General features: G+C 42.8%; 1 protein-coding gene across 4 annotated transcripts in view; it reads left to right on the top strand.

The window, feature by feature from the left end:
• shisa6b (shisa family member 6b) overlaps positions 1 to 14091 on the top strand; it is a 70294-nt gene that overhangs the window by 38321 nt on the left and 17882 nt on the right. Inside the window, exon 5 of one of the 4 annotated variants that reach the window (XM_085761019.1) lies at positions 6780 to 6818. The exons of the other annotated variants lie outside the window; for them this stretch is intronic. Within the exon in view, the coding sequence (XP_085617145.1) occupies positions 6780 to 6818 (39 nt within the window). The remainder of the gene's footprint in view (positions 1 to 6779; positions 6819 to 14091) is intronic. 4 annotated transcript variants of the gene reach the window in all.

Genomic DNA, 14091 nt, shown 5'->3' on the forward strand with positions numbered 1-14091 from the left:
AGCGTCCACAGCCGGTCAGCAAAGGTTAGCTGTACACCAGCGCTTAGCAAAAAAAAGAAAGGGTATTAAGTGGAGTGCAGCAGACTAGCTGGATTTTGAAGCCTTTCCTGCCTCCTTCTTCTCCTCTTCTTCTCTTCCCCTCTGTCCTGCAGCATAATTCTCTATAATGAGCTTGTGGACAGGAGATGAGATATGATTCTTGGAATTAAAACAGCATTTTCTACTTTGATCATCCAGCAGTGTGTGAAGCACTGAAATAAGACTCTCCCCTTCTTTATCGAATCTTTGCTCTCACTCTCCCTCTCCTTAATCTTTCCCTTGCTCACTCGCCCTGCTCTATCTGAGCTTGGGGGATTGCTGTATGAGATGGAGAGTTAATGAAGAAAGCTTTTTTTTTCTCCCCCTGCAAGCAGAGGACTGGTGGTAAACTTTGGCAACTTTGTACTTGCGCTTTTGTTAATCACGTCACGATCGGCTTTCATGCTTTACAATCTCAACCCCTGAACCACTTAAGCATAAATATTTAACATCATTATTCTCCAGGCCGATGAGAATATGTTTTAAACAAGTGCACCAGCTGCTAAACAAATGAATCAGGACTATTTTGTGCTCTTAAGGTTGAAACAGTCCACGCCACATCATCGCTTTAATGTCTTTTCATTACACACCATCTTATTTTACATCACGTACAGGAAAAACACACACAGATCTGCTCTCTCTCTCTCACACACACACGCACACACAATCACAAGTGGCCTTGTCTTCATAAACTGAAAGTGAGATGCAACATTGTCAAAAAGCCATTTAAGATGTTATCATCTAATATGGAGGCTGACGTGGGCTGGTGCTGGCAGCGTGGTTATGTAAGCAGCTTTCTCAGGGACTGATAGCAATCCAACACACCCAGCAGGGGTGCGCGCGCGTATGTGTGTGGTGTGTGCGCGTGCGACGGAGTGGGGGGTGAAACAAATCACACTTTCAGTACGCGACATAATATTGCACCCAGTGTTTTGCCACAGGTACAGAGACATTCACTCCTTCGTGCCAATTGATTTGTTAATATGCTAATGCGCCGTGATTAGCGAAGCAAGAAACCGAGCGCATCTTCGCTCAGTGAGGTGTTGATTGAAAGAAATCAACAAACCAGGGTGCCAGATAGGAAAAGAAATGCACATTTTGGAAATCAAAACTCTTGAACTCCATTATATTGTAATAATTAGCCCACAGTTGATATTTAAAGGGCAGCTTTGCATGTTTTTCATGTTGATCTCCATCGCTCCACATGGCAACTGCACTGTGAGAAATGATGGACTAGGATCGCCCTTTTGCTGAAGGATAACATTTGGCCTCAGTCACTCTAATTGTGAATATATTCAGAGTGTCAGTCGTTTTTTGAGTGTGTTAACTAAGACACAATTCCCTGCTTCTCCCTAGTAGTCTCCAGGGTGGTGGCAATAAACTTACACATGACTATCAGATGGAGATAACAATGTCATTTTCTGTGTAAAGCCCTTTGAGACAAACTGTGAAAATGGGCCGTGCAAATAAACTCGCATTGCCTTGCCATTTAGCTCACTAACACTGCTAAGTTAACGTTAACTTGAGCGTTGTAGCCTATTGTTCTTGATGTTTGTGTATACTGAGACCTTGAAACATCAGCAACAGCACTGCAACCTAGTCTGACAGAGAAGAAACAGTCAGACAAACAGCAGGTTGTGAATAATTGAAGTTTATCATACGAGTACGGCAAGCAAAGCAGGTCAAAGAGGCTGACTCCACCAGATTTCACCTCCGTGTGCCAATGTTTTCACTGAGTATTGTGCTTTTTGAATTTAAACTCTGTGTATTTCTATGTATCTGTATCTACCAAGCTCCCAGATTGCAGCAGCAATTGCCTTGACTACTGTTGGAAGAAATGACGCCCCAAAGACAGAAGCTGTAATAAACTGGAAGTATCCTATAAAGCATAATTACAGCAGTTCAGACTTCTGTCTCCGAATGAGAGAGCCAAGTCGCTTCACATGCAAGAGTTAGCACAGGTCAGGTATGATACTGACTGAGTGATGCAGTTATACTATTGGATGGTTGGCTAAATGTTTGACTGGCCCCTGAAGGCTTGTCACAATACCAATACCATTACTCATTCCATACCACGATAAAAAACAAAAACAAAAAACAGAACCCATGTACTTCTAAATTCACTACTTTATTAGAAAAAAACTGTTTCACACAACTGTCAAGTGTTTAAGCTCCACTTTGCTTCAACAACTTTTCAAACTGCACAGAATTTCAAGTGCAAGGGAGAAAAGGATCTATTGTTTTTCATTTTTCAGCTCATACGTTTGTTTTCACTCTGATCCAAACGCCACACCACTGGCAGAGCACGTCATGTTTCCATGACGAGTGACCGGAGAAAGACGAGTGGCGCGTCATGTCTACATGAGCTCAAACTTGTGCCGTACACCAGGCGTTTGGTGCGGATCGAACGCTCACATAACAAACGGATCGCGAGTTTGACTGCAGCTGGAATCGGCACAGCCCACTGAGGGCAAAGTACTCACTGTACCAAAAAAAAAAAGCTGGCATATTTTTTGCGTGTTGGTATCGACTTTTTTCGACCAAAGTATCTGTTGGCTGGCTGTTGCCTTTTCAATGTGACTGGGTCATAAAGGAGCATGTTTAGGGACGATGTTGCTAAATTAACATCTACACATTCTTCAGACCCCTTCTTCTCTGCCTAGTAACTGGTAAACATGTCGTCTTAATGGAGCATGTGTCAGCCACTGTTTCAATCTTGTTCTGTTGTCTGACAGCAGAACACAACATGTAAATAAGAACATCTCTGTTCAGTTTGGCTGTATTTAAGTTCAGTACATGAGCAAAGAAAGGAGGCTGGAAGCAAAGAGACAACAGGCTGGAACCGGCTAACACCAGGCTGAGTGATTATATGACCCAATGACGTCTGTGCTATTCAACAAATTACACCATCTGTAAATTAAGCAATTTTTCTAGCAGCATCCATGATTACAACATTTCACACATGGTCAACACATGTAGTGGGTGTGGCCTACAGTAGTCTCATTTTGAATGTGCTCTCAGCCTCCAGGCTGATGAGCCGAATGCATCAGCACCAAACATGGTGTCTGAGATATTGTGTGTTATTATAAAATGCAAGAGTACAAGAGGCCTTAGAGCCATAAAAAAACATTTAGCTTTATTGCAGCATGTATCACACTATGGCCTCTGGAGTCAATACTCCCATTATGAAGCCTCAACATGAGTGAAACGCCCATTAAGACCAGTGAGACTCGCAATTATGATCGTTAAATGAAGTTTTAGCAAATCTCCATGTATTTGGTACAATACATTCTTTCTCAGTAGACATCATTGCTGGACCAAACAGCACTCAAATGCATGGTTTTGTGCAAAAATGAAGTGCTTCTCTGTGTTCTTCTATCTGAATGTGGCTCTTGACGACTCATAGAAAAAGTCGTATTACCTGTGTTAAGTGTGAACGCGAGAAACATCTGCAGTGGGATGATTTCAGGAGATATAGGCAGCCGGAGTGAGGGTGGCTGGAGCCGGAGCGGCGTCGCTGTAGAGCGTGTTACCTTTAGGCTGAGAACCTGAGCAAATATTGTTGAGTGCTGATGGTGGGCATGCTGGCAAGTAGATTTGCCCTGGAGAGGGAGCTTCTCTTCAGTACGCTGACTCCTCTGCAGCTTTTCTACTCACAGTCGTCTTCCCCTGTAGCGGTGCTGCACCAGAAAGCCGACATCCCCCCCGCTGACTGCACGTAGGTGTAGCAGTTGACTGTAAAAAAAAAAAAAACCCAACAACACAGTCTTACTCCAATTAAGGAGCATAACCAACGCTATTTACCGCTGAGCTCCCAAACACACTGGCGTCATGCTTTAGAGGTCTTGTTTCTGTAGATTCCATCCCTGCGCTGACAGTCAGTTTCAGACATTTTGATTTATCTCCTCTCCTTGCACTGCCTGAAAATTGTGTGTCAAAGTAACTGACTGCTTCACATGGCCATGCTGTGACAGGAAGCGATTGTTTGCTTGTTGCTGAGGGGAGAGAGTACGGCTGAGTCTTTCTGTAAGCTCTCTTCAACCGCACAGGTCTCTGTTGACTAAAACACTGCACGCATCATAAATATGCTGCATAATGTTGAGTCAGGAGAACTCTAACTAAGGCACAGGGATCAAGGTTTGTTGTCACATTGTGTTTGTCGGAGTAACCTGCACTGGAACGCTCAGTAAACAGATGTGTGGAAGGCCTTAAATGTATCAGTTTGGTTGTTGGCAGCACGGCCACAAAGAGATGATTTACTGTCTTTACCTCGACCAAACCTTAGGGAATACAGTCGGCTTAAAGCAGCTGAGCATTTTCCTAAGCTGTACCCGGGTTCGTCGGGTTCACCAGGTCCCATGCTGCTACATGAATACATCCTCATTAACCCCGCCCTCAGCAGGCATCACCAGACATCAGATATGGACTAAACAGGATGTAAGAGATGACAGAGTGGTGTCCACTGGGGGAAACACGCCACAGCCATCAATATGGCAGCCTTGCATTACATGTCTGATTGATTCATCATGGCATTGATTAGTTATTGACTGGAATAACACTCAAGGTCATTGAGCAAGAATCTCAAGTAGCGGTTACCTTGGTACAGTGAGGGGTTGATGTCAGATTTCACTGCCTCATGAGGTCACAACGACCATAATAAATCTGGGGGGGGGTGAAGAGCTGATGATCAATATCAGTATATGAAAGATCAGGAACAATCATGGGTCAAACTGTAATTTGAGATTCGTGAGTGTAGGGAAAAATGACGTTTAAATAAAATATATAAATGACTCAACTGGTATTGCAATATCTTCCATTATAATATCACAGCATGTCTTCAGCAAACAGTTCTGATTAAAGATAAAAAGGCAGGGCAAGACTGATATTATAAAGAAAAATACTTACTTAAAATATACATTATATTAAGAGTAACATATAAATCATTTACAAAAAGTACATATAATAGAAAGCACACCTTTGTAGCTGCAAAAATCTAATACAACACTTATTTTATGAAATGATGTATCGTATCGGGTTATTTTATTTTGAAAATGCATACAAAATTTTAAGTAATCCTTGTGAGGAATCCGATTCACTTCAATAGAAAAGAGTTTATGTGTGCATAGCAATTACTTTGCTGTTACTGCTGTAACTGTGATTACGTTATATGTGTCTATGTAAATTTGGGTAAACAGCTGCCCCTGCAGTGGCAAATACAGGCGAATAGTAAAGGCTTATGTCACAGACACAGAACTGACTCGGCATCTTAGGAAGTTTGCTAATACTGGCTAACGTTAGCCACTAGAGCCACTGATCATGACAGACCAACTACTGTATGTGAAGTTGCAGTTTATTATGAATTCAGCATTTTAATTTTAATGTAACGGAGGTCCGTGGGTATAGTCACAGTCACGAGGTACCAGTGAGGAGAAGTGACAGCGTGTGGCGGTTAGCGGTTTTTAAAGGTAAACTCTCTCACCCATAAAAAAAGAGACATGCTAACCCACTTACCAAGTGGCCATTGGCCTCTTGGCGAAACGGTTAGCATCGTCACCCGCAGTGCAAGGGACCTGGGCTCTAAGCCCGCTCAGGGCAGGCCCCAGAACAACATCGGTCACATTAACATTATAAATTTGTTGTTTCTATTCTAAAATGTATAGTTAATAGTCAAGATGACAGAGGCAAAGGAAGAGTTGCACACAGAATCCAGCTCAGTGTATAATCTATGGTGTGTTCCCTCTCTGCTGCTGCCGACGTTATCTGTGTTTCAGCATCTCAGTGCTGCCTGCGTATTCCCCTCACAGGGGATTTCATGCAAACCTCCCTCTACGTCTATACTAGTCAAGCTCATCAGTGTATCTACAGCAACGGCAGCACTCTCACCTCAAATTATTAATGTTCTGCAAACTATGAAAGTTCATTCAGTCAGTGTGTGTTTAAGGTCAAAACTGGTTGGTATGGTTCTGAGACCCAGGACCTGGGGAATGCTTCCCTGTGGCTGCATGTTGCTTTGTGGGAGGCGGTGGTGGTGAGATGGCAGATGGTAAATCGATAGTGATGGATCAAAGTGCCGCATGGCTGGAGCCCCGTGGTGTCAGGGCGCGGGGAACAACGGCGACTTTTTTTTTACACCTCCTCCCTTCTTCTCATTATCCTCTTCCCCACTCCACCTACCCCAATTCTCTGTCTTCATCTTGAGATTCCCTGCTCCTGTCTTCCCCCGCACTCGGTGGCATTTTGTATGTGTGTGCGCGTCTGAGAGCGTGTGCGCACAGAGAAATTACATGATTCTCTGTGTCATGGCGTCAGGTGGCATCAGCCAGTAGTTGATGGGAAGATAAAATGCAACACAATCGATATCCAAGCGCTAACATTATTCTCATTTGCAGCAGCCTCCTGCACCACGTGTGTCCTCGTATCTGTGGCTATAACATGACATGTGTTTGACTTATGAGGTGTTATTCCTGAAATGATGCCACTGTACTGCTTTTTTGTGTAATGTTGCACTGAAACAAATGTCTATTGTCACTGAAATTGCCAGTTTTATATATTAACCAAGAGTGGTGTTCTGAATTTAACTGAATTGTTGCTTTCCAGCACAAAACTGTAACTGTTGCTTGTACAATGTGATTGTATGTTTCTTTTCTATTACCACACAAGCAGCACAGTTTAATAAATAACTACCTGGTTCTGTTTTCTAGGGGAAAAACATTGGCCGGTCCGCTCCCAGAGTCACCATGGTAGGGATGGCTGTTCTTTGTTCAAGGGTCAAAGCTGCCTCTAACCACTGCTTTATTTATGGTTTTTCAGTTAATGATTAATGCTGGTGATATAAGTGTCAGTGTTTGGAGGCAGCTTATACCTGGAGTGTTAAGTGTAGTGCAGTGCCTTCATGTTGATCTATCTATACCTAACCTTTGTATATTCCTCCTTGACATGTAGCTTCCTGTCTGTGTCTGTTTTGTGTGTTCGGGGTGTAACGGTACAAAACAAATTCTGTTTGGTTAAAAAAGAAAAGTTTTGATTATTTTTATTAAAGGAGTTGTTATTTTTTATTTATTTTTTTAAAGAGTTGACAATATGAATACCACTGGGATGTGACTAGCCTATAGCTACAGCAGGAAAACAGCTAGCCTGACTGACCAACAAGCAAATTAATTAACATGCTGTATCCTGTATATGAAATCTTATACAAACAGAAGTATATAAATAACAATTTGTGAGTTTTTTTTGTTTGTTTGTTTTAAAAAAAAATTACACTATTATGTAACTCTAGTTTTTACACAGCCAGGTACGGAAATGGAACAATGTCTTCATAACACATTTCAATACCTAAGGAGTAAATGTTATCAGCACCAGTGAGCCAATAAGCACGCAACACAAGACAAAGCGCTAATAATGCAGGTAGCTGGTTGGCTGTCTATTCACACAAACACATTTGAGTGTGTGTAATGAGCTTAAAAATGAAATAAGACAAAATTTACACTGTAATTTTCTTCTTGTTGTATTGATATTGAAAATGTAACATTAAGGAGTTGTAGAATTGTATCAGTACAAATATAGACATTTTTGGAATGAAGTAGATAGTGTTAACTTTAAGGCTTTATGCCCTGCAAGATCAGGTACTATTTCAAATGGTTAAAGACAGCATGCATGCACATGGTTTTAGCCAGCATGTTTAACTCTTTCTGTTTTCACTGATATTAATGTTGTTTAGCTGTCAGGAGCTAACTCTGATAGCATGACCTAGCTGACGTTGGTGGGAGGATTCATTTGATTTGATCACATAATACTGGGTTAGCTCCAGTCTACAGTCAACTAACATGGACTTTAGGCAGGTTAGTGATACTGTTACACCCCTGGTTCTGTTTAGATCTATGGTGTGCTGATGTGGGCCAGACTACAAGAAAACATCATAAAGGGCAGATTTCTATTCCACATTGTTTTTGTTCCCAGATAAAATACAATTCTATGAGTGGAGTTCAGACCTAATTAATAAAACAACAAACCAAAGTAGGGCATAGTGCCTGTAAACAAGAATGTTCTGTACCTCTTGATGTTTGTTGCAGCTGGCCCACATTACATTTTCTTTTCATTGTGTTGTGCCTTAAAAACCCAAATGGTCCCATTTTCTCTCCTCTGTTTAAATCCTGACCTTTGAAATGTATGTCTTGAACTGTTTTACTGAAGCTTCTGCTCTGTGTTGTCCACTCTACTGAGATGAATGTCCTAACCTCTCTGGTGTGCGTGGTCTGCGACTCTGTCCGTCTCAGTGGAGAGGAGGGCTGGTCTATAAAGGCACGGATAAAGGCAGTTTTGATGATGTTACTTCTTTTATTTTAAGAAGACATCAGAAAAATCTGTGCTTATCCTTGCTTACGATATACGGACCCTCCTCTTCCTCCGCTACCTCTTCCTCACTCTCCGCCTCCTCTCAAAAGGAAGTCTGCTTTTCAACAGCCTGCAAACGGAGTCGGTTGGTATGTCAATCAGCCGTTGGGAGAAATGGCTTTTTTATTTTGGCGTGTTATTTCTGCGATGTGACACTGGATGAAAATGCCAAACTGTGACACTGTTTGATTTTCAGGAAAGATTATTACCTTTAAGCCCCACGAGTCACCTCGGCTGTCGGTAGTGAGGGAGTAGTGAAATCAGACAAGCTTTGCAGGAACACTATGAAGCACTACTTCAATAAAATGGATCTCTTATTGCCTTTTAACACACGGGGTCACAGCGGTCTATGGTGGGTTCACTGTCTATCACATTTCAAAATGAACTGGTTATGAAGTCCATCTCAACCTCCCGCCCCCTCCCCGTCCCTGCTGAGACTATCATGGCGCGTTTTGTGAAGCTGGAGTGGCAGTGACATGTCAAGTGACCGCTTGGCCCCCGGTGTCTGGGGGGTGATTGGGAGTTATGAGATAAAGAGCAATTCTCACTGACGCTGTGGAAGGAGATGGTCTGGACTGGGATTTTTGTGGCGCTTACAAGAGAACGGGAGCTTTGCAATCTGCAGCTCATTAATGGAGCTATCTATGAATGCATAATGATATCAGTGCAGCTATTAATTTCAACCAATTCCAGACATGTCTTAATTGGTTTTCACTCATCAGCAGACGTGAGATGTAGGTTAACCGACCTGCTCTGCAGTGCATTTACAAATGTAGGTATAACAATGTTTTAACGGTCATTTAAAAATGTATATGCTACATTAAAAAATGCAGACTTCTTGTTCTACAGCTGCAAATGCTGCAGTGAGACTAAACTACTGACATTACTGTACATTCCTCCTGCACCTCCAGAACTGTCAGAACTGTTAGTTAGCTGGTGAGCCCAGTGGTCTAGCTGGTGCAATGACAGAGCTTAAAGTACATATTGGATTTACATCATTAAAGGAAATTAAAGAATAAAGTCAGAACCACAAGAGTTTTCACACTTGGTTCAGATGGAGAAGTCGTTGTATTGATAAAAGCGATGTAATCAGACCTAGCAAATAAATCATGAAGCATGTGTGACTTATATTCCCGCTGAAGTATATGCTCCACTGGAGGGCTGGAAATTTGACTGTGATTAGACTGGTACTCTTTTAATTATGACATCTCATTGTGCCCTGCTCCTCTGTAGAGGGTTCACGGCTCCCAAAAGGAGAATTAGTGCCACCAGCTCGACTCCTAATGTTCACTTAATACAAGTTGATGGAAACTTTATATTAATTAATTCACATTTTTTTTCTTTCGGAGATATATATTTTTTGGAAAATCCTGTGAAATACCCCTCTTAGATTTTAGAAGGAAGGCCAACTCATGGATGCATAAACGGACAGCTTATGATAAGACCATAACTCTGTCAATTCATAACTCCACACAACACAAAACTAAACTGGAGGCAAAGATTAAGAATGATGCCGCTGTTTGAACATTTGTGGTATCAATTAAGATCCAAGCTCAGACATCTGACCTGAGGATCTGAAATCAGATGTCTTGCAATTTTGGTAAGGATTTGATTTGTTCAAGACAATGCAATTAGAATCGTTTTAAAAATGCTACTGATCTTTAAAGGGGTAGTTCAACATTAAATTCATGCAAAACCGCTGATGCACGTTGCCTTCAGGGGAAGTTTTTCAGCAAGCAGTCTCTGTATTTACCTCGAAAACAACTCTGTCTCGTAACGTTCCGTTATTATCTCATAGCGTGGTGAATGTGCAGGTCACAACTTGTCCACCAGAGCGTTTTGGAGTTGTTGGATTGTGTATTTGATGAGTTTGATGCGGGAAACCAAGAAATCCCATTAGCCTCCGTAGCGTAGCTCTAAGCAGCTCGCTGCTCCACTCGGCCGTTCTAAAAATAGCTCGCACCGACAAATAAAGGTAACAAACCTACTGCTATAGGGATTATGGCAATAAGCCAATTTGCCAAAGTGTTGAACTATCCCTTTAAGGAGAGTAGGTTGACTTGATAAATGCACTGACTTGAAAATCAGTTTGGCTTATTTCAGTGGTATGCATTGCACATTGCCTGAGCAGAGTTTTTACTGTATTTTTTTTAACTGTATCATAGGCAGACATTCATTATTAAAGTGAGACTTTCACTTAGAGATGTAGGTTAAGTCTTGTCAGGGTTAATCCTCATTTTGAGGCAGAGTCCAAACTGGCTCGCAGTAGTCGCTCGATTACGATTGAGCAGTGGGAGCTAAAATTAGCAGAGCTGGAAGTGCTATAAATAAAACTTATAAGCATTATCACCAGCGCCGCAATTGGGTCAGAGTTAAGCCTCGTGCCCTACCAGTGAAATCAATGAGGATGTAACGTCAGCCCCCGTCCAGGGGCCCGAAGCTTTGTCCCCTACTAACCGAGTGAAGTGGGGCTATTATGGCAGTTAACATTTAGCGATTAAATGTGAACACTCTTTGTCAGTTGTTAAATGTCAAGCCCACGGTGACTTCCCTTTCCCCCCGCTTCCTATTGCTGTGAGAGGAGGGCAGGGACACGTTCGGAGCAACGGGCTGTCAACAGAGCCAGTGGGACAGAGACATCCGCATTCATACCTGTCACACACATTTTGTACACACACGCACACATAGGCACACCACCACCTCCACCTCCACCTCTGGGCCTTTCATAACTCCAGTAGCTCCACTTGGCAGGGCTAATGGGATGGCAGGGCCGTTGGTTTTAGAGAGGGATGTCATGAGGAGAGTGGAGCAGAGAGCTGAGGATGGGTCTCTAATAGATCCGGGGAGGGAGGAGCGGGGTTGGGGGGTAGAGGGGTGCCTTGTGATCACTGGGCCATGATGCTGTTTCTTTTTTCCCCCATCATATCTCCCCTTTTTCATACTTCTTTCCCTCTCTTATCTGCTCTCAGTCTCACTTTATTCTGTACCCGTTGTATTTCTCCCCAGCTCTTTACTCGCTCGCCCCTCCCTCACTCCTGCCCTCCTGCTCTGTGTTGTTTAGAGATACCAGGCCATTAGGGTTTCCATTAAGTTGTGGCTGTCTGTCTATATTGTCTGTGTTTTGTAGTCTCTCTGTATCCCACACAATTTTTTTTTTCTTCCTGCGTCTTCTTCTTCTACCCTGTATGCACTTTCAAACCAGAGGAAGGATTTCCTGCTCTTAGATCCTTCTTCACAGATGGTGCATGAAGCATATTCTGCCGCAGGGTTTCATATCTTTAAATCAAACTTGCAAGTCTGAGTATCAAACTCAAAATATGCATCACACGTAAGATTTGAGGGAATGGAAGAGACAAGAGTCTGAAGGAGTCGGTGCAGTTAGGGTCTGATTTACTAAGAGAACTAAATCACGTGTTCATGGAAACATGGTTGGTGTACGTTTAACTGGTGATCTAAAAAGAGTCACTGTGTAAACAACAGGTGCAAACAGCAGTATTTAATTGAGGGTTTGGCTGGTTGTAATTATTTCCCCCATGGGGAGTTTGGACGGAAATGAGGCTCAAAATGAAACTGATCCAGTGGAGTTGAGGTTTTAGTGGAAGAGGCAAATAAAAATATTGTTGAGCTACAGCTAAGAACTTGTTGAGACTGTCTGTGAGAGAGTAAATACAGTACAGAAGCACAACCAATGAGGTTAAGAGAGCAGCAGGAAAACTGTCTTAGAATAAAACCTCAGGATAGGAGAGGAGAAGCCTCAGACCAGAGCTGAGCAGCAGGTGCAGCTCTCTGTCTGTGATGAGGAGGTAACTGGGACACCAGGGCCCGACACAATACAGTGATGGAAAATCTGTCTGCAGAACTTGAGGATGGATTGTCATTCACAAGTGCTCAGACAGGACACCCCTAATCGGCAGCTGTTCAGTGCTGCATCTGGTCTGATGGTCCTAAATTCCCCAACCAGAGGGATCAAAGATGGAGTAAAGGTTGTGGTCAAACCCAGTGGTCCCAGAGCTGGGAACTGGAGAGGGAGGAGAGGAAAGGAGTACTGTTTGGTTTCCTTCATTGAATCCAGGGTGCCCAGAAACCTTTTGTACCCACCCATCCTGTGTAACACATAGGGACAATATCACGTAAACTGTTGTGGGTGATCTTAATATAAACAGCCACAGTAGCTGGAGTGACCCTCTCTGCTCCTGAGATTTGCAAAGATGCAAAAAACAAAAAACAAAAAAAGTTCCTTCTTGTGATCATTTTGTTATTTTTTCTTAAGTCATTCCAAAAAATGTAAACATGAGTAAGAAGAATCTGTTCTCTATAGCAGTGTTTTTCAACCTTTTTTGAGCCACGGCACACTTTGTTCATTAAAAAAATCCCGCGGCACACCACTAACCAAAAATGTTAGAAAATGACACAGTGCAGCCTAATACAGTAAATATAATACAAATTTTGTCTCTTACAGTGTAGTTAGTTTGTTCTGACTCAGTAATGGTCACTGTGCAGGCTTCTGCCACTACACTCATTGACATTAAAAAAAAGTCCTATTTTATTAGCCAACTCTGCCAGACAGTCACTATTGCAGACACAGATGCTCAACAAAGCCTTTTTTTTTCTAGCTGTCAATCAACTCATGCGAGCTTGTCAACACGTGCACACTTCCACTCGTGCCTTCAGCCATATTTCACAGCAAACATGAGATGATGTTGTGCACTCCCTGTGATAGAAAGTCAGAACAAACTCTGAGTGCAACCTGCAACTCTGCCTGGTCGCACATCTCGCGCTCTGGAGCGCAGTGTGCGCAGCTGCAGCGCTTCAGATCGGTTCAGTTATATTCTTCATGCGAGAGCGCCGTCAAGCTGGGTAGACCAGGTCGTACCAGACAGGAAGTCTGGCACAGAAAAGGCGAGAGAATCCGGTCAATTTTCAAAATAAAATAATTAAATGATGATTAATAAGTTGTTGCGCGTCCGTCTATACATAGGCTATTTGACCGTTGCGTATGCACACGAGACACATGTTTACGTGTGTGTGTGTGTGTGTGTGTGTGTGTGTGTGTGGAAAACCGAGTGAATACGAATAAGGACGGTGCCCCTAAAATAAAAAGGAGGGGCTCTCAGCCGGCTCCCCCGTCACTCACCTGCAGCTGCACAGACGAGCAGAGGAGCGCTCTGCTGTTCTGGCGTGGATGAGACGCAGCACAGCGGGAGCAGCGCGCGTGTGTTATTAAAATAAAAAACAAACAAAATGAGACTGGCCGGTCGGCTCAGTGGAGTGCTGAATCTCACTCATTAACGGTTATAACCGCCTATGAGCGTCGGTTATCGGTCTGAAAAAAAAAAATCAAAATGTGCATCGCTAGTTTGGATCAATTAAGTAAATTTGGTAATTTTCCACGGCACACCTGGCGAAAGCTCACGGCACACTAGTGTGCCGCGGCACAGTGGTTGAAAATCACTGCTCTATAGGCGCTCTTTCATTGTGCCAATATCTCCTCTCCATTGTGCACAGTGTTGGGCAGATTAGCGCCTACTTTCCAAACATAATATATTCAGATGCAGTCACAATCATTCATAATTACTTTGAGGCTTAGGAAATTGCATTGCGAGGGCTTAATCAACCTATTTG

This window comes from Trachurus japonicus, chromosome 19 (genome assembly GCF_045865225.1).
Source record: "Trachurus japonicus isolate A0001 chromosome 19, Traja_1.0".
NCBI classification, from domain to species: domain Eukaryota; kingdom Metazoa; phylum Chordata; class Actinopteri; order Carangiformes; family Carangidae; genus Trachurus; species Trachurus japonicus.